The 26325-nt window shown below is 35.9% G+C and overlaps 1 protein-coding gene across 3 annotated transcripts in view; it reads right to left on the reverse strand.

The window, feature by feature from the left end:
• The window catches only part of TRAK2 (trafficking kinesin protein 2), a 64315-nt gene that overhangs the window by 18562 nt on the left and 19428 nt on the right, over positions 1-26325 (reverse strand). For all 3 annotated transcript variants that reach the window (XM_067026578.1, XM_059053374.2, XM_067026579.1), the window contains exons 2-9: positions 21587-21877; positions 15037-15231; positions 6276-6352; positions 4612-4728; positions 3407-3616; positions 2317-2395; positions 516-646; positions 10-84 (exon numbers count right to left, since the gene is read on the reverse strand). In XM_067026578.1, coding sequence (XP_066882679.1) covers positions 10-84; positions 516-646; positions 2317-2395; positions 3407-3616; positions 4612-4728; positions 6276-6352; positions 15037-15231; positions 21587-21677 — 975 coding nt within the window. In that variant the 5' untranslated portion in view covers positions 21678-21877. The remainder of the gene's footprint in view (positions 1-9; positions 85-515; positions 647-2316; positions 2396-3406; positions 3617-4611; positions 4729-6275; positions 6353-15036; positions 15232-21586; positions 21878-26325) is intronic.

Genomic DNA, 26325 nt, shown 5'->3' on the forward strand with positions numbered 1-26325 from the left:
TTTCATTACCTCCATCGTCAGTTGTCTTTGGGCATCTTTGGAAGCTTGGAGGTGAAGTCTCAGCTCTTCCTTCTCAATCACATGCTAACAACATATTAAAAGAGACATGTGAAGTCTTTACATATAAAATACAGCTTACTCTCTTTTTAAGAAATCTTAAGAATGTATTTCAGGGATATAGTCCAGAGGATTATCAAAAGCTAACCTTTCAAAAGCCAAATAAATGCAATAAAACGGGCAGAATACAAAATCCATCAAGGTGTTCAGAGGACAATGAGTATGAATCAGTAGTTCACATCACAACTTTCTGAGGAAAATCCATTTTATGGAAAGAAATAGTGATTTGAAAGTAGTTATTCATGACATTTCATGACAGAAGACTAAAACAGCAATCAGACTAAAGCAATGTAAAAGGGTGGGGACCATGTTTATTTTGCTTAATGTATCTAGCACTTAGCAGAGTGCATGGTACTAGGTCAGTGCTTAACAAACATCTGTTGAATGAATGAACCTACTTCTTTAAGTTTGTGCTGAAGGTCTACAATCTGAGACAAGAGAGAGGAAATCTCTTCTTGGTAACGAATCAGTTCATCACTCTTCCCAGACAGTTCTTCAGTCATTCTGGACATCTGAGCATTTGTTTCACCTGGAAAACAAAATTAAAAACTTAAAATTAATATAAATGTAGGGCAGAGGTTAGTAAACTATGGCCTGTGGGCCAAATCCTGTTTTGTAACATGCACTGGACTATCACGAATTGATTTTTCTCTAACATAAATTTAAAATAATAAATCCAGATAACCCAATAGAGAAAACTAAAGATTCTTCTGAAATAGACTAATGCTGGAAATTTAATAGGAGGCACTGAAGCTAAAAAGAGATAACTTGTAAAGGCAAGCAAGCTAAAGATTCTGCCTCAATCTTTTTCTTTATGAAGGACAAGAAGGCTGAAAAGAGATAGGTGAATTATATATCTTTGCAAGGGCCAAGATATTTATGTCTTTGAAAACTCTTCAGGAATGTAAATAAGATCCCAAAAGAAATGAAAATCAAACTTAACAAATCTAACAAAGGAATGGAACAGTTACAGTCTGTAAAAGCTACTGAGATGCTTCTGCAGGAGAGACTTTCTGGGATACCCAGCAAACTGAGTAGGGCCTCTAAAGCAATTCTTACAATGCAGCATTCTTGCATGCTAAAATTCCATTGGAGAAATAAATCTTTGTTTCATATAAAAATTTTGACATCTAAACAAAAGTGGCAAAGCTATTTCTAAGTGTTATATAAAATTATTTTTAAATCGATGGAAAGTCTATAGCAATTCAAAGGATGGCAATAAGGAGACAGGAGACCAGGATCTAAGCTCTTAGGTAAGTCATTGCTTTTTGTTTTTAAAGTGTAGAAGGTGGGTAATGATAGTTGTTGATGGAGAAGACTCAATTTACATTCCTCTGGTTCTCTAATAGTCTGTGCAAGGTACCACATTCTGAAGCCCAAAGCTCAAATGACCTGATATGTTGTTATCATACCTTCTCTTTCAACATAAAAGGCTATATATATCAATATTTATAAAGAGATTAAAATTTTTTCTCTAGTAAAGCTGATCTTTTTCCAACTGATTTATTTTTAAAAATTTTAGGTAACAATACATGAAAGTAAAATATATTCCTTTATAGACACAGAGCTGGCATTTAACAAATACTCATTGAATGCTACGTCTTACACCATCATTTAAGCCCCAGATTTGCTACTAATCAGTTTTCTGACTTTGGCAAATCATATTCTCTATAGGACTATTTCCTCATCAACAAAATAAGAGCTTTGGTTACTTTCATTCTAACATGCTATAATGGGTAGAAATATAGGTCTTTATTTAATGATGATGACAATTTGAAACAAAGATACTTCTTAAAAGTACATAGGGTACTTTATTTAGAGTTGTGGGCTCAATGTGATATTCCAAGATTTTCAGCAATTATTTAAAATTGTTTCTTGAGATGATTCTATTGAAACCATTGACCTAATTTGATTGTTTGTTTATTTATTTATTTGCGGTACGTGGGCCTCTCACTGTTGTGGCCTCTCCCGGAGCACAGGCTTCGGACGCGTAGGCTCAGCGACTGTGGCTCACGGGGCTCAGCCGCTCCGCGGCATGTGGGATCCTCCCGGACCGGGGCACGAACCCGTGTCCCCTGCATCGGCAGGTGGACTCTTAACCACTGCGCCTCCAGGGAAACCCATTGACCTAACTTGAGTTAGTGATATCCTACCAAAGAACTGCCCAAAGGCTATAAAACAGAATACATTAACACTTACGAAGTTCTTTAACACAATCACTGACAAGCTGTTGTTCCTTCTCTTCATAGGTAATCGTTTCCGTCTTTATGTGACAAGCCTTCAAGAAAAAAAAAATCAGTATGTGATAATATCTTCTAATGATTTTATAGTATTAACTAAAAAAATCTTTACTACTTATTTAAAGATAAAAGTTCATCACTTACAAAGGAAAACAAAAACTCATAAAGCTTTACCTATCATAAAATAAAGACCATGGACGGAAATAAAACACAGACCTACTAGAGCATGGCCTTGAGGATATGGGGCGGGGGAAGGGTAAGCTGTGACAAAGTGAGAGAGTGGCATGGACATATATACACTACCAAACGTAGGGTGGATAGCTAGTGGGAAGTAGCCGCATGGCACAGGGAGATCAGCTCGGTGCTTTGTGACCACCTAGAGGGGTGGGAGGGAGGGAGACGCAAGAGGGAAGAGATATGGGGACATATGTATATGTATAACTGATTCACTTTGTTACAAAGCAGAAACTAACACACCATTGTAAAGCAATTATACTCCAATAAAGATGTTTAAAAAAAAAAAAAAAAGACCATGGAAAAGGACATGACAAACATCTCCCCCTTATTCCTCTCAGGACCTTTGCACATGTCTACTCATCCCCACCTCAACCCCTCCCCTCCACTACATATATCTCTGATAGGCTAACCCTTAGCCTCAGCCAAAATGTCACATGTTTAAGTAGGACTTCTTTGATCCATTCCCCAACCCCCCATTATATAAGCTCATGAAACACTGTAGTTTTCCAATATAGTTCTTAACTTAGTTGTAATTATTTAGTTATTTGTGTAAACTCCACAAACTATATATTCTATGCTGTGCCTTTCTCTGTTTCACCTGTCAGCTTGCTATTATCCACTTTTCAGTGGGATCTAAGTAACAATGAAGGGCAAGCACCTGTGCCTTGGCTGTCACCACCCCCACCACCACCACACCGCACTGGAATGTCAAGAGCAAATCCTTAGTTATGCCATATTTCACCTCAATACTGCCTGGACCTAAACCTTATAGTCTTTAAGGTAAAGGAGAGTGAGAATTAAGTTCACTGTACCTTGGATCGAAGAACCATATTCTCTTCTTCCAGTTCCTTGAGCTTTTCTTGCAGCATGTCCAACTGCAGCAAACCTTGAGATAAGCTAAAGGACTCATTGAAGCGAAGAGGTGTAGAGCTGCTGGAATCAGTTTCACTCTCTTCAGAAGCAATGGAGACAATTCGAAGTAACTCATCTTTCTTGGACAGCTCGTGCTGCAGTTGATTAACCTGTATATCAAAAGGGTTTGATTTACAAGATGGTCTTTATTTTGCATTATTTACAAGTAATATAGCTTCTAATTCAAAGAGCAATTGTTTCTCACCATACAACAAAGTCATAAAATCAGTTGTTAGGTTTTACTGACTAAAGTAACAAGGGCTACAAAGAGAGTAACAAACCTCAGATACTTCCTAAGCTATAATTTTAGAGCATTAACTCAACAAATGCAGCTTTTTCTATACTAGTTGAAAAGAAAAGCCAATTTCTATATTCTGTATAATGGGAATATGGGAGGAAAATTTCACACAAGATGATACATTCACGGTTCAAAACAAAACAAAATGGAAGAAACTTCAAAGTATCAGAATAGAACATTACTTCAAATTCTCATCCTAAAGGTTTGTATTTTTAAGCTGCATAACTCTACATGACTTCCCAACTTTAGTTCTAGGGAATAAGTACTTTCAACACAAAGGCTTGAATGTTATTAAACATGATGATTTATAAAATATAAATGAAACCAGATAATATCAAATTATAGAAGATTTAAAATGTAACCATTCAAATTAATAATAAATCAGTTCTCACTAAAAATATTTATTGCTATAGGATAAATATATTTTCAAAAATTTCTTTTCCTTTCCTTTTCTCCTTTTGTTTGGGTTTCTGAATAAAGATACTTCTTTTGGGTATCTATTATTTGGGGGTACTTTTTAAAAAATAAATTTAAGATAAGATCACACAAAAAGTCTACAGAAAGGAGTAAGGATAAAGTGTTAGAATCTAAGCAGGATGCCACAAGTACTGTAGGTACTGAATACAAGCTTTGATATTGACTAAGGTAGAGTCACATGAGTACTCCTCTGTACAATAACACTTCATTTCTCTACTGGTTAGTTCAATGGATACTATTGTCATCACTTCAGGGACACCCAGGAAAATAAATTCTCCATTTCCTAAGACCTAATTGCTTCATGCTGCAAATACCTGATCCAAGACTTACTTGATCAAAGGCTTGTCCCAGTTGCTCCTCGAGGGCTTCATTGTGCTCAGACAAGGCATGGTTCCGCTTTAAGAGAGCTTGTCCAATTCGAGCAGCTAGCTCCAGATCACGATCCCTCTGTTAAAATACCAAACACATCTTTTCTTTGAGTACAAACAAAATTAAGTGGTAGTTTAAAATTCTGCAGTCATTTTTGCTAAACTCAAAAGCAATGTCCTAGAAAGGATCAAGATCCATTTTAATGCCCAGATATACAAATGAATACAGGGCCTGACACACAAATGGTGTTTAATATACATTAGTCAAATGGATGACCACCATAGTTATAAATGCAAGAGGGCCTTTCTTGATATCAAGTGAGATTTATTGATCACCCCATTAATTAGGATCCAGCAACCCAACCTTTCAACGTATGACTTTAGGGACTTACAAAATCAATATAGTCTTTAAAAATGGGGACAGGGCCTGACACACAGTAAAAGCCAAATAAATATCTGTTGAATGCATTTGTCTATTAAGCATGGTAATGATACAGTAGGCATGTTGAATACAGTTCCAGTTAGGGCAAAGCTTTTATGCATTCAGAGCCAGAGGCTTAGAGGAAAGCATAATCAAGAGTCCTATTGTCAACTGGTATAAGAATCATGATGTGAAATAAAATAGGGGATATAATAACTGGACATTTTGAGGCTATAGGGTTCTTCTTCGAGTGTAGAGAAGAAGGGAGTCTGAAGAAATTGGTGGTAATGATGCAGGGAAGCCTATAGAAAAGTCAAGCAAGGCAAGAGTTACTCTTCCTGGGTAGATGGTGATACTTAGCAAGGCAAAGGAATCCTCGACATGGTGGTGGTGAGGATTGTATTCTGTAGGGTGGATAACTATCAATATACATCTGAGTGCCTTACAGTATATGAGAATGGGTTCCACTTACATTAATCACTGTAAATAAAATTATACTTCTATTTTATTGGTCCACAGCAACATGAAAACAGGTGGATGGATTATCTCCAAATTTTCAAGGCCCACTTGCCTCATTTTCAACATAGGCTAAATGGCATACACAAAATCATTCTGGGGAGCTGCTGGGGGTGAGGGGGGCATATGGGGAGAAGGGTACTTCAGAGAGAAAGACTGAAATTTCCATCAGATCAACTGAAATTGAAGCATAGGGAGAGACCTCTTAAGACTGCCACTTCGAAGAGATATACTATACATACTAAAAATGTCATGGACAAAGTGAGCTCAAATAATAGCCTGAATAAAAGTAGAAAAGGGAAGATGCTTCAAACTATTGGTGTTGATTTGCAATGGAGCTACTTCTTGAATGGGCAGCTCTGTTTTCAGGGTGAGTGACACCAAGGATTTACTTAAAAAAAACTTTTTTTAAAAAGATTGCATTTCTAGGACAGAGAAGCCACCCAGCACCATTATAACACAACAACAAAAAATTAAGCCCTCTACAATTTCGTAACAATAAACTTCAGGAGGCATTCTTCTTTGGAATGCTAGTTGGTATGGCAGTTGTTCTATCTGTAACAACCTTATACAGAACAACCTAGAGCAAAGACATCATCATTTTTCATTGATATGCAAATTTGATAGATTCTAAATGATCTTCAAGTTTTAGCTTTTTGTACTGGAGGGAAAAAAAGACATATTCCTACCTCTGCCAGGAGATGTGTAACCATGTCAATGTCATTGTAAGTTTTGGTCATCTGCTCCACCCTGTCTGTGCCTAGAACTAAGATAGTTAAAAACAACAGTTGATAGGATATAGAAATAACACAAAGTTTTAAACAGTCACAAGAATTGAAAGATAACAACACAACAAACAACTGGCCTTTTACAAAAAGCCATTCAGAATAAAAAAATAGGTGAAAAAGGAAAAGGGAAATAAATATTTCATGTGTTAGACACTCAGGAAATAGACCAATTACTACAAACAAAATGTACATCATACAATAAATTAAGAAAGTATCAAATGATCACAAGGCAGCTACCTCCTGACTGTCTCCTCTTCCCTTGGTAAGACTGGAACTTTGGGGGCTTCCCTGGTGGCACAGTGGTTAAGAATCCACCTGCCAATGCAGGGGACATGGGTTCGAGCTCTGGCCCAGGAAGATCCCACATGCCACAGAGCAACTAAGCCCGTGCACCACAACTACTAAAGCCCGCGTGCCTAGAGCCCATGCTCTGCAACAAGAGAAGCCACCGCAGTGAGAAGCCTGTGTACCACAATGAAGAGTAGCCCCCTGCTCGCCACAACTAGAGGAAGCCCGTGTGCACCATCGAAGACCAATGCAGCCAAAAATAAATAAATAAATTTTAAAAAAAGATTGGAACTTTGGTTCACTCACACTAGAGAATGTGGGCCTGGAGAATGAACTGAATCACCAATTGTTTTACATCCTAATCTAAATTAAAGTTATTGAGGGGCGAGTTCACAAGGAGTTATGTATAAAGGAATTTAATTAGAATTCTGTTGTGATCATCTTGAACATCTATGATCACCTGTCATGTGAGCTAATGTCAATAAACAAGGAATAGGACTTGTAGGACTTCTTGTAATTCTATTATGAACCATAACACTTTTTAGCTTAATTAAAAATCCTTTTTGGGCTTCCCTGGTGGCGCAGTGGTTGAGAATCCGCCTGCCGATGCAGGAGACACGGGTTCGTGCCCTGGTCCGGGAAGATCCCACATGCCGTGGAGCAACTAAGCCCATGAGCCATGGCCGCTAGGCCTGTGCGTCCGGAGCCTGTGCTCCGCAACGGGAGAGGCCACAACAGTGAGAGGCCCGCATACTGCAAAAATAAAAAAAAAAAAATTAAAAAAAAAAAAAAAAAAAAAAAAAATCCTTTTTCTTTATGATAAGTTTCATCATATGTAGGCCTTTGCTATAAACTAAACTGTATACTATAGTATTCCTTGCATAACTCAAACCCATTATTTCTGGCACTCCATAAATTCAGGAACTGCACTTGACTAATTCAGCTCCAAAGAAAAGAACAGATATGATCCTAATGATTCCACAATCACAACAAGCAATACCTTTTTAAGGTAATGATGCATAATAAAAGAGGGATCTTTTGACTTTGGAGTGCGTTACATGAAACAGACTTGTGTTTGACTTAGACTGATTTTAAAATTAGTTTGCCTTCAAGTGTGAAAAATCAGAGGTTTGAAGCAGAAAAGCTGAATTCACATATTTGAGTGAGCTTGAACAAGTCACTTACCCCTTCTGAGATTCAGATTCCACATTTATAATATGAAGCTGATAACCTCTCACAAGGTCATTAGGAGGTTCAAATATGATAATCTACTAAGTAGTATTTAGTAAACTGCTAAGTATCATATAACTATTTACAGCTATACTCTTTAAACACAACTGGTATGTAAGAAACAGCCCTGATTTAAAATTCTCTGTAAATAATGCACTGAGTTGGCAGCAGAAACTATGATTTAAGTCATCTATACTTCTTTAATCCCATCTTAACACTTAAGGTTGCTCAAAAGACACCATTAGATAGGTTTTACTTTAATCTGAGCTTTTAATTTTTCTTCTTAGCACCACTGCTTAAAATGAAACTAGGAATTTGGACTTGCCTGGTGGAGCAGTGGTTAAGAATCTGCCTTCCAATGCAGGCAAGGGACACAGGTTCGATTCCTGGTCAGGGAAGTAGATCCCATGTGCATGCATAACTAAGGAGCCTGCTGGCCGCAACTAAGTGGGGAGCACATGCACTGCAACTAAGGAGCCCATGAGCTGCAACTAAGGAGCCTGCCTGCTGCAACTAAGACCTGGTGCAATCAAAAAAATAAATAAATAAATATAAAAAAAAATTAAAAAATATGAAACTGGGAATTACCCAGAGCTTAATTATTATTATTATTTTTTTTCAGTACGCGGGCCTCTCACTGTTGTGGCCTCTCCCGTTGCGGAGCACAGGCTCCGGACGCTCAGGCTCAGCGGCCATGGGTCACGGGCCCAGCCGCTCCGCGGCATGTGGGATCTTCCCGGACCGGGGCACGAACCCGTGTCCCCTGCATCGGCAGGCGGATTCTCAACCACTGCGCCACCAGGGAAGCCCCCAGAGCTTAATTATTAATGATAGTCTTACTTCTAGTTAAAAGTAAAACAAAGTGCTGGGTTGATAGTATTAGGAGATAGCTGAAAAAGTTTTAAATTGAAAATAAGAAAACTAAAAACAACAACAAAAACAAAAACACTAGAAACATTTTTACTCCAAAAGAATTTTTATTTACAAGTAGAGAATTTTTACTTATAAGTATAAATTAAACTATAATTTAACCTCAGGGATAAGGGAAATAGGCTTTTGGGCCAGGAATCTTCACAGTTTAACTTGGTAGCATAGCAGGAACAAAGGATTAAAAATTAAGGTAGATACTAACAGTGTGTGGTCTCTTCCCGTGTCTCAATAATACACGGGAGAAAAATCAAGTCAATATATCTATACTCTAAACTACAGAAAACTAGCCAATGGTTGAAAAAACAAATGTAATGCAGGACAGTGGGTCTCAACTCCAGATTCTAATTTAATTCATTTGGAGGAAGTCCAGGGCACAGGTAGTACATAAAGTATGCCAGATGTTCTGATGTGAAGCTAGGGATGAAAACTACTGATCCAGGGTTAACACTCAAAGCAAGAACCAGCAATCCTGGAGACTCAGTTAAAAACAGTTTTTATACAACTAATTTAAAAAATACATGACATGGCTTATATTATACAACTGACAAGAGTTGAAGATGAAGTCGTAAATTTAATCTGAAGTCAAACCAGTAAATTAAGGATGTAATAAAACGCTGCGAGGTACCAGTCACACATGATGAAAGGGGAACAGAAAATGAAGGGCACAGTAATACAGAAAAGAAATGTTTAGAATAAAATATGTTTTAGTAAGGAGAAACTAAAATATATTTCCCATAAATGCTTACCATCTGTCATAGTCTGACAATTTAAAGCTGAACCTTAAGAAGTTACCTAGTTTAATGATCTCATTTTCTTATACGAGGAACCTTGACTAAGAGGAATTATGTGACACGTCCAAGACAGCAAAGCAAACTATTAGTGGCAAAGCCAATATAATAATAATGAGGTGATAACAACTCCCGTTTCACAAGGTCATAAGAAAAACTTGGGTCTGCTCAGTCTCAGTGACGGGAATGGGCTCTTTGCACCATGTTGCTGTTTCTACCACAGTCCCACCAAGATCAAAAGGCTTTTATCCGATGAAATATTAGAGTATTTATCTGTGAACACAAGTTATAAAACAACATAGGTACCATTTTTGTTTCAAACGTGTGAGTATATCTATACATGTCTATACACAAGAGGGGCTGGAAGGCTATAAATCAAAATGTTAATAGTGGTTATCTCTGAGTAGGGGTTATGGTTGATCTGTTGTTTTGTGTTCAGCTTTTTGCTAATTTTCCATGAAGAACAAATGTTATCAAACCAAAAAAGTAGCAGCTCTTGTTCAGAGGTTTCAAAAAGGAAAAATGAATTTTCAAATGCTTAAATATTTATTAAATATTTATTACGGCAAAGGAATTAGATAATGCAACCAGAACTCTCCAATTCTTATGTTTTAAGTTAAACAGTCTATAGACCACCAAGCCCCAAAGGCTGGGCCACCGCAACTGCACCGAGTCGCTCAACTGATAGAAGAACACAAAGCATAGAGGAACACAAAGGATTCTTCTCTGCAGCCTCATCAGTTCTGTCTTCTCTTCTTTAACACAATACTCCTGATAAAGATAGGCTGCTTGGGATGATTCCAAAAGTACTCAGGGCAAAGCTCTTAAGTATTCTCTTGGCATTTAAGTATTGTGATTAAATGCTTCCAAAGCGATAGACTAATTCTTCACTGTAATTCTGTAACCAAGAATTCAGGGCCAAGCAGATTGACTTTATTATAATTCTATCAAATACTATTTTTCCTTCAGTTCTCAGAGGTTAAAATATGTTAAATGGTACAGACATTACCAATGCTCCTTGCTTGTTTCCAGACATGAACTTTCTAACTCTCTAAGAACAAATTATATATCAGGGAGAAAATAAACATTTGTACAGAATATTTTTGGTTTCTGAAGGTTGTTAGTTAATGTTCAACTTTTTTTTTTTTTTTGCGGTACGCAGACCTCTCACTGCTGTGGCCTCTCCCGTTGTGGAGCACAGGCTCCGGACGCGCAGGCTCAGCGGCCATGGCTCACGGGCCCAGCCGCTCCGCGGCACGTGGGATCCTCCCGGACCGGGGCACGAACCTGCGTCCCCTGCATCGGCAGGCGGACTCTCAACCACCGCGCCACCAGGGAAGCCCAATGTTCAACATTTTTGTTTAATATTTGGAGAATCTAATATTCCTGAAAAAACATGGGGAGATATATATAAGCACTTCACTAATTATTACTCTATGTTATATCTGTGTAATTTCACATCAATCATCCCCAATCATTTTCAGGATGGAAAATGCCAATGTTAATTCATTTTGATATCCCCGTTATTTATATGAGATGGTTCTTGAATAGTTCTCTCATATGTCCTTTTTCAAGGTCTAGAGTTTTTACCACAATTATCTAATTTTTAAAAGACTTCTAATCTTTCATCACTCTCCAAACCTCCCACACCAAAAACCAAAAGTAAAACAACAAAAACCAAAAATGAAACACACAGTTCACATGGCAGAGTAAAAGCTAGAATAGCTCCTGATAACTATAGACAGGTCTTGAGGTTTTAACCCCAAAGAAGTGTGGTTCTTGTTACTATAATACAGAGAACATTTCTGCAATACAAAACACTGCCTTCAAAAGAACTGAGGCAGAACAAAAAGGAGGCTGGTGATATATACCGTCTAGGACAGCCTTTCTCAACAGGATTCCAGGGGAGAATTAAGCCCCATAGATAATGCTTTGAGTGACAATGCTCTCAATTCTCTGACAAATAATACCTACCTAGTACATAATGTAGAGGTGATAAGGTAATTCATTCTACAATAGATGTCTTAGGGCATATGGCTTAATTCTTCTGTGGAACTGGTTGCAAGGAATTATAAATCCGCTAACCTCTACAACTTGACTTATGGTTAATGCTTCCTGAACATTATCTGTTGTATTTCCTTTCTTGCCAGTACAGGTTAATGATTTTCAAGGGCAGAGGTGAGGAAAAGTATAACTACCAACCAGAAGTAATAATTTCTACAATGTATTTCTCTGCAAAATTCTACACCCTCCCTAATTCCTCAAATTCTCCAATTAATGTCACTGTGAAATGGCCATATGGCTTTGGTGACAAAGGTTTAGATCAGTGGTTCTCAAATCTGAGTGCGCACCAGTACCATCAGGAGGACTCGTTAAAACAGACGGGCCCCACCCCCAGAGTTTCTGAATCAGTAGATCTGGGATGGTAGCACAAGGATCTGTGTTTCTAGCAAGTACCAAGTGATATTATATGTAATTAATGATGTGTAATAATTACACATCATTAATTACATATAATATCACTTGGTACTTGTAATTAACGATGCCTTAATTTCAACTTATATAACCACCCCCCTTTTTCTTATGCATTAGGAAGTGGTACAGGTGATCCCTTACTCCCAAATAAAAAATGCCCTGAAGGGCAGATCAGGTTTCTATTTTTAGCCTTCACATGAACAAATAAATGGTACTTTCTGTCCCAGTGTGATATGATCGCACTGCTTGCCCCATGTCACTGTGGGGCTCTCTCTTAATAAAATTAAGAAAACCCTGCACGCAAAACATTCTTTGAGTATCTTAAACTTTGTGTGTGTGAGGCAGGGACTAGGGGGGAATTACTGTTTTGGACCCACCCATTGTTTACTTTTAAAACAAAACACTTGAGAGCAATCCCTTTCTGGTTTGGTAAGGGCTTCAAAGAACAACCAGTGTCCTTTTATTCATGTGAGATAGGTTCGCATCCCAAAAACTTGCCCATGTTTCCTTCCAAATTTCTTTATTTTCTTCTCATGGCTCTTTCAATTTCTTTGTGTTATATAAGAGAGAAAGTGCCTCTGCCTGTGCCACCTCTTTTTATTAGCTGTTATAAATCATTTTAATGAGCATGAGTATCTACTGGCATGTGAGGTAAGTCAGGATAAGAAGGGGATGAAACAGCACCAGGGAGCTGAACCCTAGGATAGCTTGCCAGGGTCTGTAGTAACTTTTCTAAACCACAAATCTTGACATCTCAAGGGGATAGAAAACTGTGGAAAAGGGTAAGAGAATGGTTTGTATCATGCTTTTTAAAGTTCTTTTTTTTAAAAAAAAATTTTTATTATTTTTGGCTGCGTTGGATCTTCGTTGCTGTGTGCAGGCTTTCTCTAGTTGTGGTGAGCGGGGGGCTACTCCTCGTTGCGGTGTGCAGGCTTCTTATTGCGGTGGCTTCTCTTGTTGCAGAGCACGGGCTCTAGGTGCATGGGCTTCAGTAGTTGCAGCACAAGGGCTCAGTAGTTGTGGTGCATGGGCTTAGCTGCTCCGTGGCATGTGGGATCTTCCTGGACCAGGGATTGAGCCCTTGCCCCCTGCATTGGCAGGAGGAGTCTTAACCACTGTGCCACCAGAGAAGTCCCCGTGATTTTAAAATCTTGATCAATTTGCTAAACAAAGTAAATCACTTATCTTTTACATTCATAAGACAGAAATTCATAATGAAGTTTATTTATATTTGAGTGAACTGTTAACCCAAAGAATTGATACCTTTAAAATAACAGTGAAATTAAAGTACAGTAGAGAGATAAAGTATCAGTGAACGAATGATGATCCTAGCTTCTTTGCTTCATGATATTAGGTGTATCATGTGCAGTTTAATTTTCAAATTGTTGAAGTGAAAATAGTACCATTAGATGAAAGGAATAGGACACTTTTCCAGATCTTGGAAGTATGGATCTTGTAACATCCTATTAATCTCAAGTTTAAAATTGCTCCCTTGAACACTATGGTTTGTTTATGTAAAGTCCTATAAACCAAGTATTTTAGAATCTGTTTACCTTTTATTTCCCAGTCTTTTTATTTAAAATTCACCCTAAAAGTAACTCCATTAAGTCATGATCCAAGACATCTTTCTAGGTAGTCTCCTTCACTGTCCCCTCCAGCGGCATATAGGCAAAGAACATGTAAACTAAGGGGCACTTTCTATGCCGCTTTATCAAAATAATGACAAACTAAATTTATCCTGATGAAATTTCAGTATGAAATTTTCTCACAAATCTAAAAACTCAGGGAACAAAGGGAAATAAAAAAGCGTTCCTTTTAAAAAGCATTTTCTAGAAAATCTCAAGCAAGTAACTTCTCAAACTAGAAAGTTAAGAAAACCTTAAGGGCCTTAATTTAATATTCAGCTACTTAAAAGAATTGTTGAGGACAGAAATACAGTTCTATTTGAGTTCCTAATTCAAATTTAAACAATGTTTACAATTCTTTTTCTGAGCAGTAAGTAATCTGGTTATAGGAAGGTACCATTAAAAGTTAAGGATTACTATGAAAATGAGAATTTCACAACAATCACTCTCCAGCTAGAATCTTTAAAAACACTGAAGCACTCACTGGGAAAATACCTAGGACCTAATGCAATCTCATATCTAATTCAAATGAAAATAATTTTATACATATATCTATACTGAACTTATAGAATTATTATATATTCTAACAGCCACTATGCATAAAACATCTTTATAGTGAATGAATTTTTAAAAAGTAAGCTCAGCCTGAATGCAGATTTTTGGAATAAGGTCAAAAGCAAAAAAGGTCTCCATACTTGAAAGTTTAAAAAGTGTCCTATTTAATTTTGTTGTTTTTAAAGAGTGTGGTGTAAAACAGACCTATTTTCAGGACAAATTTGGCTTACTTTCTCACTGAAATATTCTCTGAATCCTTAAGTAAATGATGAAGATTACTATATAGTGTGCACGTATTTCTCCTTGGCATAAGCTACTTATGTATCCAAGAACTCCGTTTCTTAATGACTTGACAAGTTCCCGTGACTATGTCAGTTTAGTAGGGTAGAGTCAAAAAGCTGATGGCTCAAGATATTAAAGTATTAGGATAATAAATGCTGTGAAATATAAAGGGATATTAAATTTTAAATACTTTCACTACTTTTTTTTTTAAGTTCCCTTTTCTACACAGTTGGAGGAAGTATCAAATAAAAGATGAGAGAAATGGAAACCTCTGAGTATGCTTGCAACCCTGGACACTCAGAGTCTTAAGAATGATAAACTTTCTGCATTCAGACATAACACAATTAGAATCATCTCTTCATGTTGTGAAATCAGTTCAAGTTAAAGTAGGTACAAACTAAATAATGGCTAGGGATGTCAAATGTTTTAAAAGTCAACACCAAGATATTCATGATCTTTAGTTCAACGGACAAACTCTAAAATACTCACTCATATAACGGAAAGTCTCTTCAGCAAGGACTGGAGAGAGGGCATCAGATCCATGGCGCTGCTGGCGTGGGGACTGAGTCCAGTCTTGATTTTCGTATAGAAAGAGAGAGTCCACTCTTAGCTTATACTGGGGTAGCTGTTCTTCTAGCAGGCTCACCAGCTCGACTTCAGGGAGATCTTCATTGGAGCACACATCTAAAGAGGAGATTCCATGTAAATGAATCCAATGTATTTCAATTTTCTAGGCTACAGAGAAAAATCGGTGAAATTAATTTTGTCAAAGTAGGATAACCAAAGAAACATTAGCTAATACCATGTCTCCGATGATTTTTATTACTGTATCCTGGTACTACAGTTGGTCTTTCTCTAGGTTTAATACGACAACTTCTATAGTAAAAATACTACCATGAACTTTAATTGTATCCTATCTAAAAATACATTGCTTAGGGAATACACCTATGTTTTTAGTTTAAAATTTCTTATTTCTTCCTTATCAATATATTTAGTGCTGCTTACAAGAGATCTGATCTCAAATAACTTATATGCTTCGGGGAAAAAAGGCAACACAAAACAAACAGAAGAAAAGGAGTTCAAAAGGAAGAAAATTACATGTTCTTTAATAACAAAATTGAACTCTGTGGATTCTTCAAAATCTGGAAAAATTACATTTTACTACATTCTCACAGAAGCTAGATATTAAAAAAATTAACACTTACTGAAGATGTGATACATTTAAAGTCTTGAATACCTTTCACATCACTACTCGCTCACTTGCACACCTCTAACTCCCCCTGCTTATACTTCTCTGAACATGCTTGGGCTTCTCCACCTTCTTGTATTTGCTCCTGGCTTCTTGTTCCAAATGCTGCCCATCATTTAACACCTCCCAAATTTAGCAGTTTACAAAAAAAAAAAAACGTTATCTCTTTTAATATGCTTAAAATACTACAGCTTAAAATAGAGAAAAGACAGGATGTCATATCAACCCTCTCATTTTTAAAAGAGATCTGGTATTTCCTTTGGGGGTGGCATAAAGAAACATGTCCTAACTCTGGCAAAGAACAACAAAGTTCATTTTAAGAAAACATACCTTAAAAGAGTAAATTTCAACTACTTGATCTTAATAATGAGGAGGCTGACATTAATCAAATCAAGTACAAGGAGATTGACAATATCAGACAATCCTATTCACCCAAAAGGACAAGCAGTGGCTTCATAACTACAAAGATGAGGTGTATAATCACAGAGATGAGGTACATTTAAAACCTTAAATATGGATCTAAAGAAGCTCCTCTCAACCCTTAGCAGATCTCTTAAATAAGAGCTCTGAAAATACATCCAAATAATATTACTATGAATTCTATGTGACTATTCAAATTTTTCCTGCCACAAATATATCACATACAGATTGTCATTATAAATCTTCAGGAAGAGAAGTTGACTATAAATACATGCAGAGCTAAAAACAGACTCTTAGGCATTCAAGGGTATAATGAAAATGAAGAAAAAAGTAACATTCATTAAAAGAACTACTATTCCCCAGAAATTTTCTTTTAATAAGCAATAATAAAATTCTGTGAAAATTCAAGATTACCAATTCCCTACTTCCAAAAAATAATTTTAAAAGTGAGTACACAATCAAGGTTTAGGAGATTCAAATAACATCATTAGGAGCAAATCCCATTTGCTTCCATATTTTTTTTTTTTTGCGGTATGCGGGCCTCTCACTGTTGTGGCCTCTCCCGTTGCGGAGCACAGGCTCCGGACGCGCAGGCCTAGCGGCCATGGCTCACGGGCTTAGTTGCTCCGCGGCATGTGGGATCTTCCCGGACCAGGGCACGAACCCGTGTCTCCTGCATCGGCAGGCGGATTCTCAACCACTGCGCCACCAGGGAAGCCCTGCTTCCATATTTTTGATAATGTACTATTTATTGCTTTCCTGATTATCCAGTCTTAATATTTTTATCCTCCAAATGTCCCTTCCTTATGCTCACTTCTTTTTAGCCACATGCCTCCATTTAGGTTCAAGGCCTCCTCTTGTTTCTCTTGAATATGGCCTCAAAAGTGGTCTGTCCTCATTATACTCATATTTTCCTCTACATCTTCATATCTTTATTAAGTTACTATCCTACACAAAGTGAAGAAAGGCCTGAATTTCATCTAGCCAGAGTAGAAAAACCTCATGAACAGTTAGGACAATCAAAAGATCCTGGAAGTGTCATGCCTACTGGTAGTAGGGTTAAATTAATGCTAGAATAAAGCATACTAGAGTATGGTCTTCTGATATAGAGACTTAGATAGTAAAGATTAAAAACAAGCCTCAAAAGAACTGATATTATCAGCAAGTAACTTGAGGACCTGACAAAATAACAGTTTTTCAAATAAGAAAATTCAAACATCAAACAACATAACATTCAAAATATTCAGCATTTGATAAAAAATTACTAGATATTCAAAGAATAAACAATTTGTAACCCATTACCAGTTGGAAAATAAATCAATAGAAACAAGCCCAGTAAAGACAGATGATAAAATTAGTAAACAGCAATTTTGAAATACCCATTATTAATATGCTCAAAGATTTAAAAGGAAAACATGAATTTGATGAAAAGAGAAACAGAAAGTATTCCTATATTTATAAAATTCAAATAGAACTAGAGTACAATATCTAAATTTAAAAATTCTCTGGATAACATTAACACATTAGACACTATCCAGAAGAAAAGACCAGTAGACTTGAAGGCATAGCAATGGAAACTAAAATGAAAAAAGATTAGGAAAAAACTCAGAGCGTCAGTGACTTGCATCACAATAACAATCAGTCTAACACACATGCAACTGGAGTCACAGAAGAGGAGAGAAGAGGGAGCAGCAAGGATATTTGAAGAAATAACAGTCAAAATCTTCCAAATTTAATCAAAACGATAATCCATATTTCAGTGAAGTTCAGTGACTCTAAGCAGGATAAACACAAAGAAACCCAAAGAGAAAATCTTAAAAGCAGAGAGAAAAAAAGACACATTACATTTGAGGGAACAAAGACAAAAATGATCTCATCAGAAGCAGTGCAAGGTAGATGACAATGGAATGTCATTAAAGTGTATAAAAAAGTCAACTTAGAGTTCTGCACCAGTGAAAACACCTTTTAAAAAAGGTGAAATAAAGACTTTTCAGACAAGCAAAAAACTTTGACTAGTTATTGCCAGCTGACCTATATTCCAAGAAATGTTGCAGTTCTTCAGGCAAAAAGGATATAAGATGGAAAGTTCAATCTACAAAAAGAAATAAAAAGTGACAGAAATGGTAAATCTGTGTGGAAATATATAAGCTTTTTATTCTCATAATGTATTTAACTTATAATTGTTTGAAGCAAAAATAATAACAATTAATTATGTATATAACATATGTAAATATAAAAGGCATGGCAAGAATAATACAATGGCAGGGGGAAATGGAAGAATATTGTGTGTCAGTTTATGAAATAGTATAATGTTATCTGAAGATAGACTGTGATAAATTAAAAAATGCAAACTCAGAGCAACCACTGAGAAAAAAGAGAGGTATAGCTACTTAGGTCAATAGTGGAATTAAAATGGAATCCTAAAAAAAACAAACCAGCAAAGGAACAACTCAAAAGAGGAAAGGATTGAGGGAGAAAAAGGAATAAAGAACTTTTAAATGGAACAAAGAGAAAACAAGTAGGAGTTCAGTAGACTCAACTAAACTGATAATTATATTAGATGTAAATGGTCTAAACATACCAATTAGAAAAAAGAGATTGTCAGACTAGATAAAAAAAAGAAAATAGATCTGACTTTAAACTATCTATAGGAGATGTCCCTTAATTATTCAGATAAGTTAAAAGTAAAAGGATGGAAAATGTTATCGTACCAATTCTACAAAAACTCAAATATAGAGAAGGGAATACTTCACAACTCATTTTATGAGGCCAGCATTGCCCTAATACCAAAATCAAGCAAAGACATTGCAAAAGAAGGAGTACAAACCAATGACTGGGAAACACACACACACACACACACACACACACACACACACTAAACATTAGTAAATCAAATCCACAATATGTAAGAAGGATAATACATCATGACCAAGTAGAGTTTTCCCCAGGAATGCAAAGCTGGTTTAAAATTAAAAAATAAATCAATAGAATTCACCACACTAATGGACTAAAAAAGAAAAACCATCTCAGTAATGGAAAATAGGTATTTGACAAAATTCAATAACCATTCATGACAAAAACCTCTCATCCAACTAGGAAGAGAAGGACACTTTCTCAATTTGAAAAAGGGCATTCTCAAAAAACTTCTGGTGAAAGACCGTAATTTCTCTCCTAATATTGGAAATTTGGCAAGGATGTTTGCTCCCTTCACTTTTATTCAAAAATATACTGAAATCCTGTCCCATTCAAAGGGCAAGAAAAAGAAATAAAACACATCTAGATTGAAAAGGAATATGTAAAACTGTCTCCATTTGTAGACATTATGGTTTATGCAGTGAATGCTAAGGAATCTACAAGAAAGTTAATAAAACTAAGTTAAGCAAAGTTGCAGAATACAAAGTCAATATATAAAAAATCAATTTCATTTCTACATACTAGTAATAAACAGCTGGAAAATAAAATTAAATAAACAATGTCATTTATAGTAGCAGAAAAAAAGTTAAAAATTTAGGATTAAATTTAACAAAATATGTGGAAGACCTGTGTAATAAAAACTACAAATACTATTAAGAGAAATTAAAGAAGACCTAAATAAATGGAGAGATGTATCATGTTCACAGATTAGAAGACTCAATAGTCTTAAGATGTCAATTCTCTACAAAGTCTATATAATTCCATTCAAAATTCCATTAATCTTTGCTGGCAGATATTGACAAGCTGGTTTTAAAATTTATATAGAAATGTGAAAGGTCTAGAATGGCCAAAATAAATTTTTAAAAAGAAGAGCAAACGTGGAGAAATTATACTAACTGATTTCAAGATTTACTACAGAGTTACAGTAATCAAAACCTTGTGGTATTTATGTAAAGATAGACTTAGGGATTAAAGAAACAGAATGGAGAGTCCAGGAATAGATCCACACATACATAATCAAATGATTTTTCAATGAAATTACCAAGGTAATTCAATAGTGTAAAAAATAATATTTTCAACAAATGGTGCAGGAATAATTAAACATTCAACTGGGAAAATAAAACCCAGACCCTAACTTCATTATATATTCAAATTTAATTATAAAATGGACTGTTGACCTAAATGTAAAAGCAAAAACTATAAAACTCTTCAAAGAAAACAAAGGAGAATGTCTTTGTGATCTTGAAGTATGCAAAGATTTCTTAGAAATGACACAAAAATTATGAACTATAAAAGCAAAAATTGATAAACTGGGCTCCACCAAAATTTAAAATTTTTGCTCTTCAAAAGACACCATTAAGAAGATGAAAAGGTGAGCCATGGTCTGGGAGAAAATATTTGCACCCCTTTACCTAACAAAGGATTTACACAGAATGTATAAAGAATATTTACTACAATTCAATAGTAAGACAGATATAAAAATGGGCAAATGATTTAAATAGACAACTCAAAATATCTAGAAATACCCAATAAGCACATGGAAAGACACTGAACATCATTAGTCATCAGGGAAAAAGAAAGTGAAACCACACAGAGGTACCAGTACACACCTACTAGAATGGTTAAAATCAAAAACACTGACATTATCAAGTGCTGATGTTGTTGTGCAGACGTCAGCAAACTATGGCCCACAGGCCATACTGAACCAAACTGTACACTTAAAATGGGTGCATTTTATAGTAACTTAACACAGGTATCTCAATAAAGCTGAACAAAAAATGGGAAAAACTTTAGGTTTAGATGGGTTGCAGAATTTTATGGAGTTTTAGAAAAGCAGTACTGTGCATTTACTGTATGTTATATAACACCTCCAACTGGTTTTGTAGCAGTATCCCATATTTAAACACATTAATATAATTTCAGCAAACAAGTATTCCAACTAAGTGAGATGTCTAGAAATAACTGGACAGGTCAGGTTTTGTGGACCAGTGAGTTTTAGAACCAAAGTTTAGAAAAAACTTTGCGTGTACAGAGTTTTAAAAATTTAGTCTTGCAGATAAGGACTTATGGGGCTGTACCTGTTATTGCATACCCTATATGTCCTGAGAGCCTTTTATGTGCCAGATACTGTTGTTAGGTGACTGCAGGGCACAGAAACACAAGCAACCCTGTTCTTGCAGAGATAGGAAGATAGGAATAGGAAGACAAGATAAGGAAGATGAGTATGACGCAGTTCCTACTGACCAGGGCTTACACGGTACAGGGAGTCAGATGTAGACAAGGAACAGCACCCAAGGCAGATTTTGATAATGTGATAGGAGACCTAGGGATGGAGAGATTAATTCAGTGGTCTCTGAGGAGACCAGGCTGGAAAGAGAGGCTGAGTTGCATCATGGTGAGTCTTATATGCACTTTATCCTGTAAGCAACAGCACTTCATTTATTAAACTGGACTCACCAGTGATGCTCTCTGAGTCTCTGTGATTGATATTCATGAGGTTTTCTTCACCCATCGGTGATGTAGAAGTGGCATTCTGGGATTGACTCATGCAAGATCCTTCCTTGTTTTGGTTGAGCAGGACAGCTTTGGTTTGAATCAGAGTAAAGGAAATCCATCAAGCCATTCAATAAAGAAAGGTTCTGGTCAAATGGATATTTTCTATTAAACAGACTTTTTTTTTTGACGGTCAAATGACATCTGGAGCAATGAGTGCTCTCATGTGGTTTTCACTCCTCGGATGGTCATGACCTAAAACAAAGAACACATCAAGTGACTTTAGAATTCAGCATGCTCGTTAACAACAGCAGTCCAATTACCCAGAATGTCTGTCATTAAGAACGTTTTCCTAATGATACACACACCACATGGATAAATCTAGAAATAATATACTGCATGAAAGGGTCAGACAAAAAAAGCACATAGTTTATGATTCCATTTATATAAAATTCTAGAAAATGTAAACATCTATAGTGACAGAAAGCAGATCAGTGGTTGCCTGGGGTTGGGGAGGGATGACCACGGGGCAGGAGGAAAGTTTGGGGGATGATAAATATGTTCATTATTTTGATTGTGACGATGGTTTCACAAGTATATACATATGTCAAAACTTATCAAATTGTATATTTGAAATATGTGCAATCTAATGTAAATTATAATTCATTAACGCTGTTTAAAAAATTTAAAGATAATCTACTGTTTAAAGTAAAATAATAATAATATATTGTGGGGTCTATAACATATGCAGAAGTAAAACATATTAAAATAATAGCACAAAGGCCAGGAGGAGAAAAATGGAAATATACCATAGCAAGGTGTTTATACCATACATGAAATAGTAAAATATCACTCAAAGGTGAACTGTGATAAATTAAAAATGTATACTATAAACTCTAAAGCAAACAGTAAAATAACTCAGAAATTACAGATACAAACCAACAAAGAAGATAAAATGGAATAACATAAAACAGGGTTTCTCAGCCCTGGCACTACTGATATCTGGGGCTGGAAAATAATACTTTGTTGTGTGCATTGTAAGATGTTTAGAAGCATGACAGTAGAATCCTCTTCCCAGACCCTCTCCCAGTTTTAACAGCCCCCAAATGTTTCCAGACAGTATCAAATGTCCCCTAGGGGGAGAAAGTTGCCCCCAGTTGGAAACTACTGATATAAAAGATGCTCAACCTCACTTATAATTAAAATAAATAAAAATGTAAAGAAAATATTTTTCATCCATTAGATCAGCAAACATTAAGTTTTATTATATTCATTGTTGGAGGGGTACGGAGAAAGCGGTACTTATACTGTTGATAAAAGTGCAAATTGATACAAGCTTTTAGAAAGGCTATTTGGTAATGCCTACCAAAGTTTTCAATGCATATACACCATAATTTAACAATTCTACCATTAGGAATTTACATGATGGATATACTCACAGAGTATGCCAATATGTAGGCATAAGGATGCCCATACAGTATTTTCTTTTTTTAAAGCATACATACACAATTGGAATCAAGATATCCATAAAGAAATAGTTTAATAATGGTATATACAAAGGAATATAATGCATTAAATATATGTGTGTACTTTAAAAAACCCAATTGTTGCAATCAAAACAACTGTTCAATATTAATTATAAACCTAGCTTTATATCAAAAGACAGTCTCTACTAAATAGTGTCTACTTAGTAACATGCAGCTTCTATTTATGGATAATTCATTCTCATGCCTACTATTTACAGGCATTATAAACACGATGTGTTTTTTTTTTTTACAAGAGTCACCACCAAGAAATAGAAAAGACCAAAATGAAAGCACTAAAGAAGACTGAAAATGGTCACTGAGGTAGCACAGAGACACACTGTCAGCAACTACTAGGGAAGAGAATTTCAGAGACAGAATGGGCAACAGAATTAAACATTACAGAAAAGTCAAAAAAGATCTTTGGTTTAAAAAAGGTGGTATACAAAGACCATAAAATCAATAGTAACCTTCTAGAAACCAGTTCAATCAAGAGATTAGGCCCAAAGCCAGGCTGTAAGAGATCAGGAAGCAAGATGGTAAGAATGGAGTTTAGTGGGTATACACCAAGATTTGCAACATCCAGGCTTTCATGGATTTCCATGGAAAAGTAAAATTTCAAAAACTTCTGTTATTATTGGCACAGGGTTGCTGTTTTTATACTTTATAAATGAAAAAAAAAAAAGTATACGGAAAAACACATAATAAACAACATTCCTTCCCAGAAAAGTTTATAATTTTACGCTGACATAAAAAATTTCCTATATTTGAATTCAGAAAATTTTTAAAATTCTATTTTATATAAACAATTATTTTCTTAAAACATGTTTGTCAATATAGCGATTTGTACTAACCAGTGCAACAGGAAGTAAAGCTCAAAAGTATTTGTTTAGGTACTTTGATTTTAATTCCAGTTGTCAAAAATTCATTTTCACATCCAAGATCAGTCTACTGTGTGCAATTAAATTCTTCCCCATGTGCTATCTTATTGTCCAAACTGCCATTCCCAAATTAACCACTGAAAGGGCAATGGAAAGAAAATGGCATCAAACCAGTAAAGATTTGCCCACTCCCACCCAGTGAGGTTGGGAGGAGGCCATTACTGAGCCTACCAGAGTAGTTAAGAACATGGATTCTGAACTCCAGCTCTACTACTAGTTGCATGACCTTGAATAAGTTACTTAACCTTGTTTCTTCATTTGTAAAATGGGCTTAATAACATGGTCTACTTTAAGGGGTTACTATGGGGACTAAGTAAGTTATGAGAGGATAACAGTAGCACCTACCTCAGATGGTCACTGGGGAAATTACATGAGTTAATACATGTAAAGCTATTAGAACAATACCTTAGAATACATTAAATGCTATGTAAATATTAGTTATTATTTCTACCACCACCAAATAGTACAATATTATCATTATTATTATTGTACCTTACACAAAGTTGGGCACACTGTAAACCCTGCTGTTGACTGCTAATACAATCTGCTCGCAACTTAAGAAGTCACATTTACTTCCTGCCCTCTGATGAGTGATATTAGTTTAGTGCCCTTAATCATTTTCTTTCTACCCCTGTGATTCATGAACAAGCTGAAAGATTGCAGAGTCAGAGTTCTAAATGTAGTAGAAACTAAACTTTGGCAAGCACAAGCAACACATATTCAGTGCATTTCCTAGTTTGTATACACTTATTCATAGTAACTCCTTGAGTATCATCTACTTGCTATGCTGGATCTTTATTCACTCTTTTTAGGAACAACTTCACGGCTTTTTTTAATAAAACAGTCAACCAAGCATGTGTTATTTAACAAGAAGCCAGCCTTTGTAATTCTAGCACATTTAGGAACAAATAAAGTAAACCAGCTAAGTGACTTATTTTAATAAGAATGAGACTTAAAAAGAACAAACAAAACATGTCATTGATATAAACATTGCTGGCAGAATACAACATGCTGATGACTCAGTTTAGCCTAGCCATGGAAACTAAAATGGCCAACAGTGAGGGCCTAAATATAGGCCCTGTGCCTTAAAAAAATCTTGCTACTTCCTTAAAACGGGATACTCTGGCCAAAACAGACTTATAGAAAAGGCTAAAACAATTCAGGACACTTCACTTTGACAAGAGTGCAGAGCCTAGAAATACAGTAAATAAAATGATGTGACAAACATTTAAATTGGAAAAATATATTTTAAATTTTTATTGTACAGGTAATACTTTGGGGATTAATTTAAAATACATGTTGGCTGCTGATCTGAATGCAGAAGTGGGAACAGTGCCAATCGCCAACTCCAGCAGCAGCTCTTGTAGACAGTGTCAACCTTCATCCAGACAAAAGATAAACTGTATAATTTTTTTTTTTAAGGACTTAAAAGTTGTGGTTTTTTTAATATAACCTAGGTTATTTTTTATGTTTCTATTAGAAAAAAATTTGAAATATACACAACAGTAGAAAGAATGATACAATAAACTTTTACTACCCATCACTTAGCATCAACGATTAACAATATATTCTTTTTTTTTTTTTACTTTTTTTTTTTTTTAACATCTTTATTTGAGTATAACTGTTTTACAATAGTGTGTTAGTTTCTCCTTTACAACAAAGTGAATCAGTTATACATATACATATGTTCCCATAACTCTTCCCTCTTTAGTCACCCTCCCTCCCGATAAACTGTATAATTTAAAACATAAAATAGGGCTTCCCTGGTGGCGCAGTGGTTGAGAGTCCACCTGCCAGTGCAGGGGACATGGGTTCGTGCCTCGGTCCGGGAAGATCCCACATGCCGTGGAGCTGGTGGGCCCGTGAGCCATGGCCGCTGAGCCTGCGCGTCCGGAGCCTGTGCTCCGCAACGGGAGAGGCCACAACAGGGAGAGGCCCGGGTACCACAAAAAAACAAACAAAAACCATAAAATAAATGGACCATGTTTCCTTTATTAAATAATAGATTTTCAACAAAGACAGAGACTCACTAAATTTTTAATGTATCTGCTACATCAAAGATAAAATTTACAAAAAAACACAATAATTTTAAAATCAGATATTGAACCACACAAAAAAAGACTATACAATGGCTTCAGTGCTAAAGGCTGAAAAAAAGGGTGGCAGGGGGTGTCACCCCCAAAATCCAACCTGGATAGTGAGCAGCAGATCTTACAAAGGCAGAGACCACACACCAACA

Source organism: Kogia breviceps, chromosome 2 (genome assembly GCF_026419965.1).
Source record: "Kogia breviceps isolate mKogBre1 chromosome 2, mKogBre1 haplotype 1, whole genome shotgun sequence".
NCBI lineage: Eukaryota > Metazoa > Chordata > Mammalia > Artiodactyla > Physeteridae > Kogia > Kogia breviceps.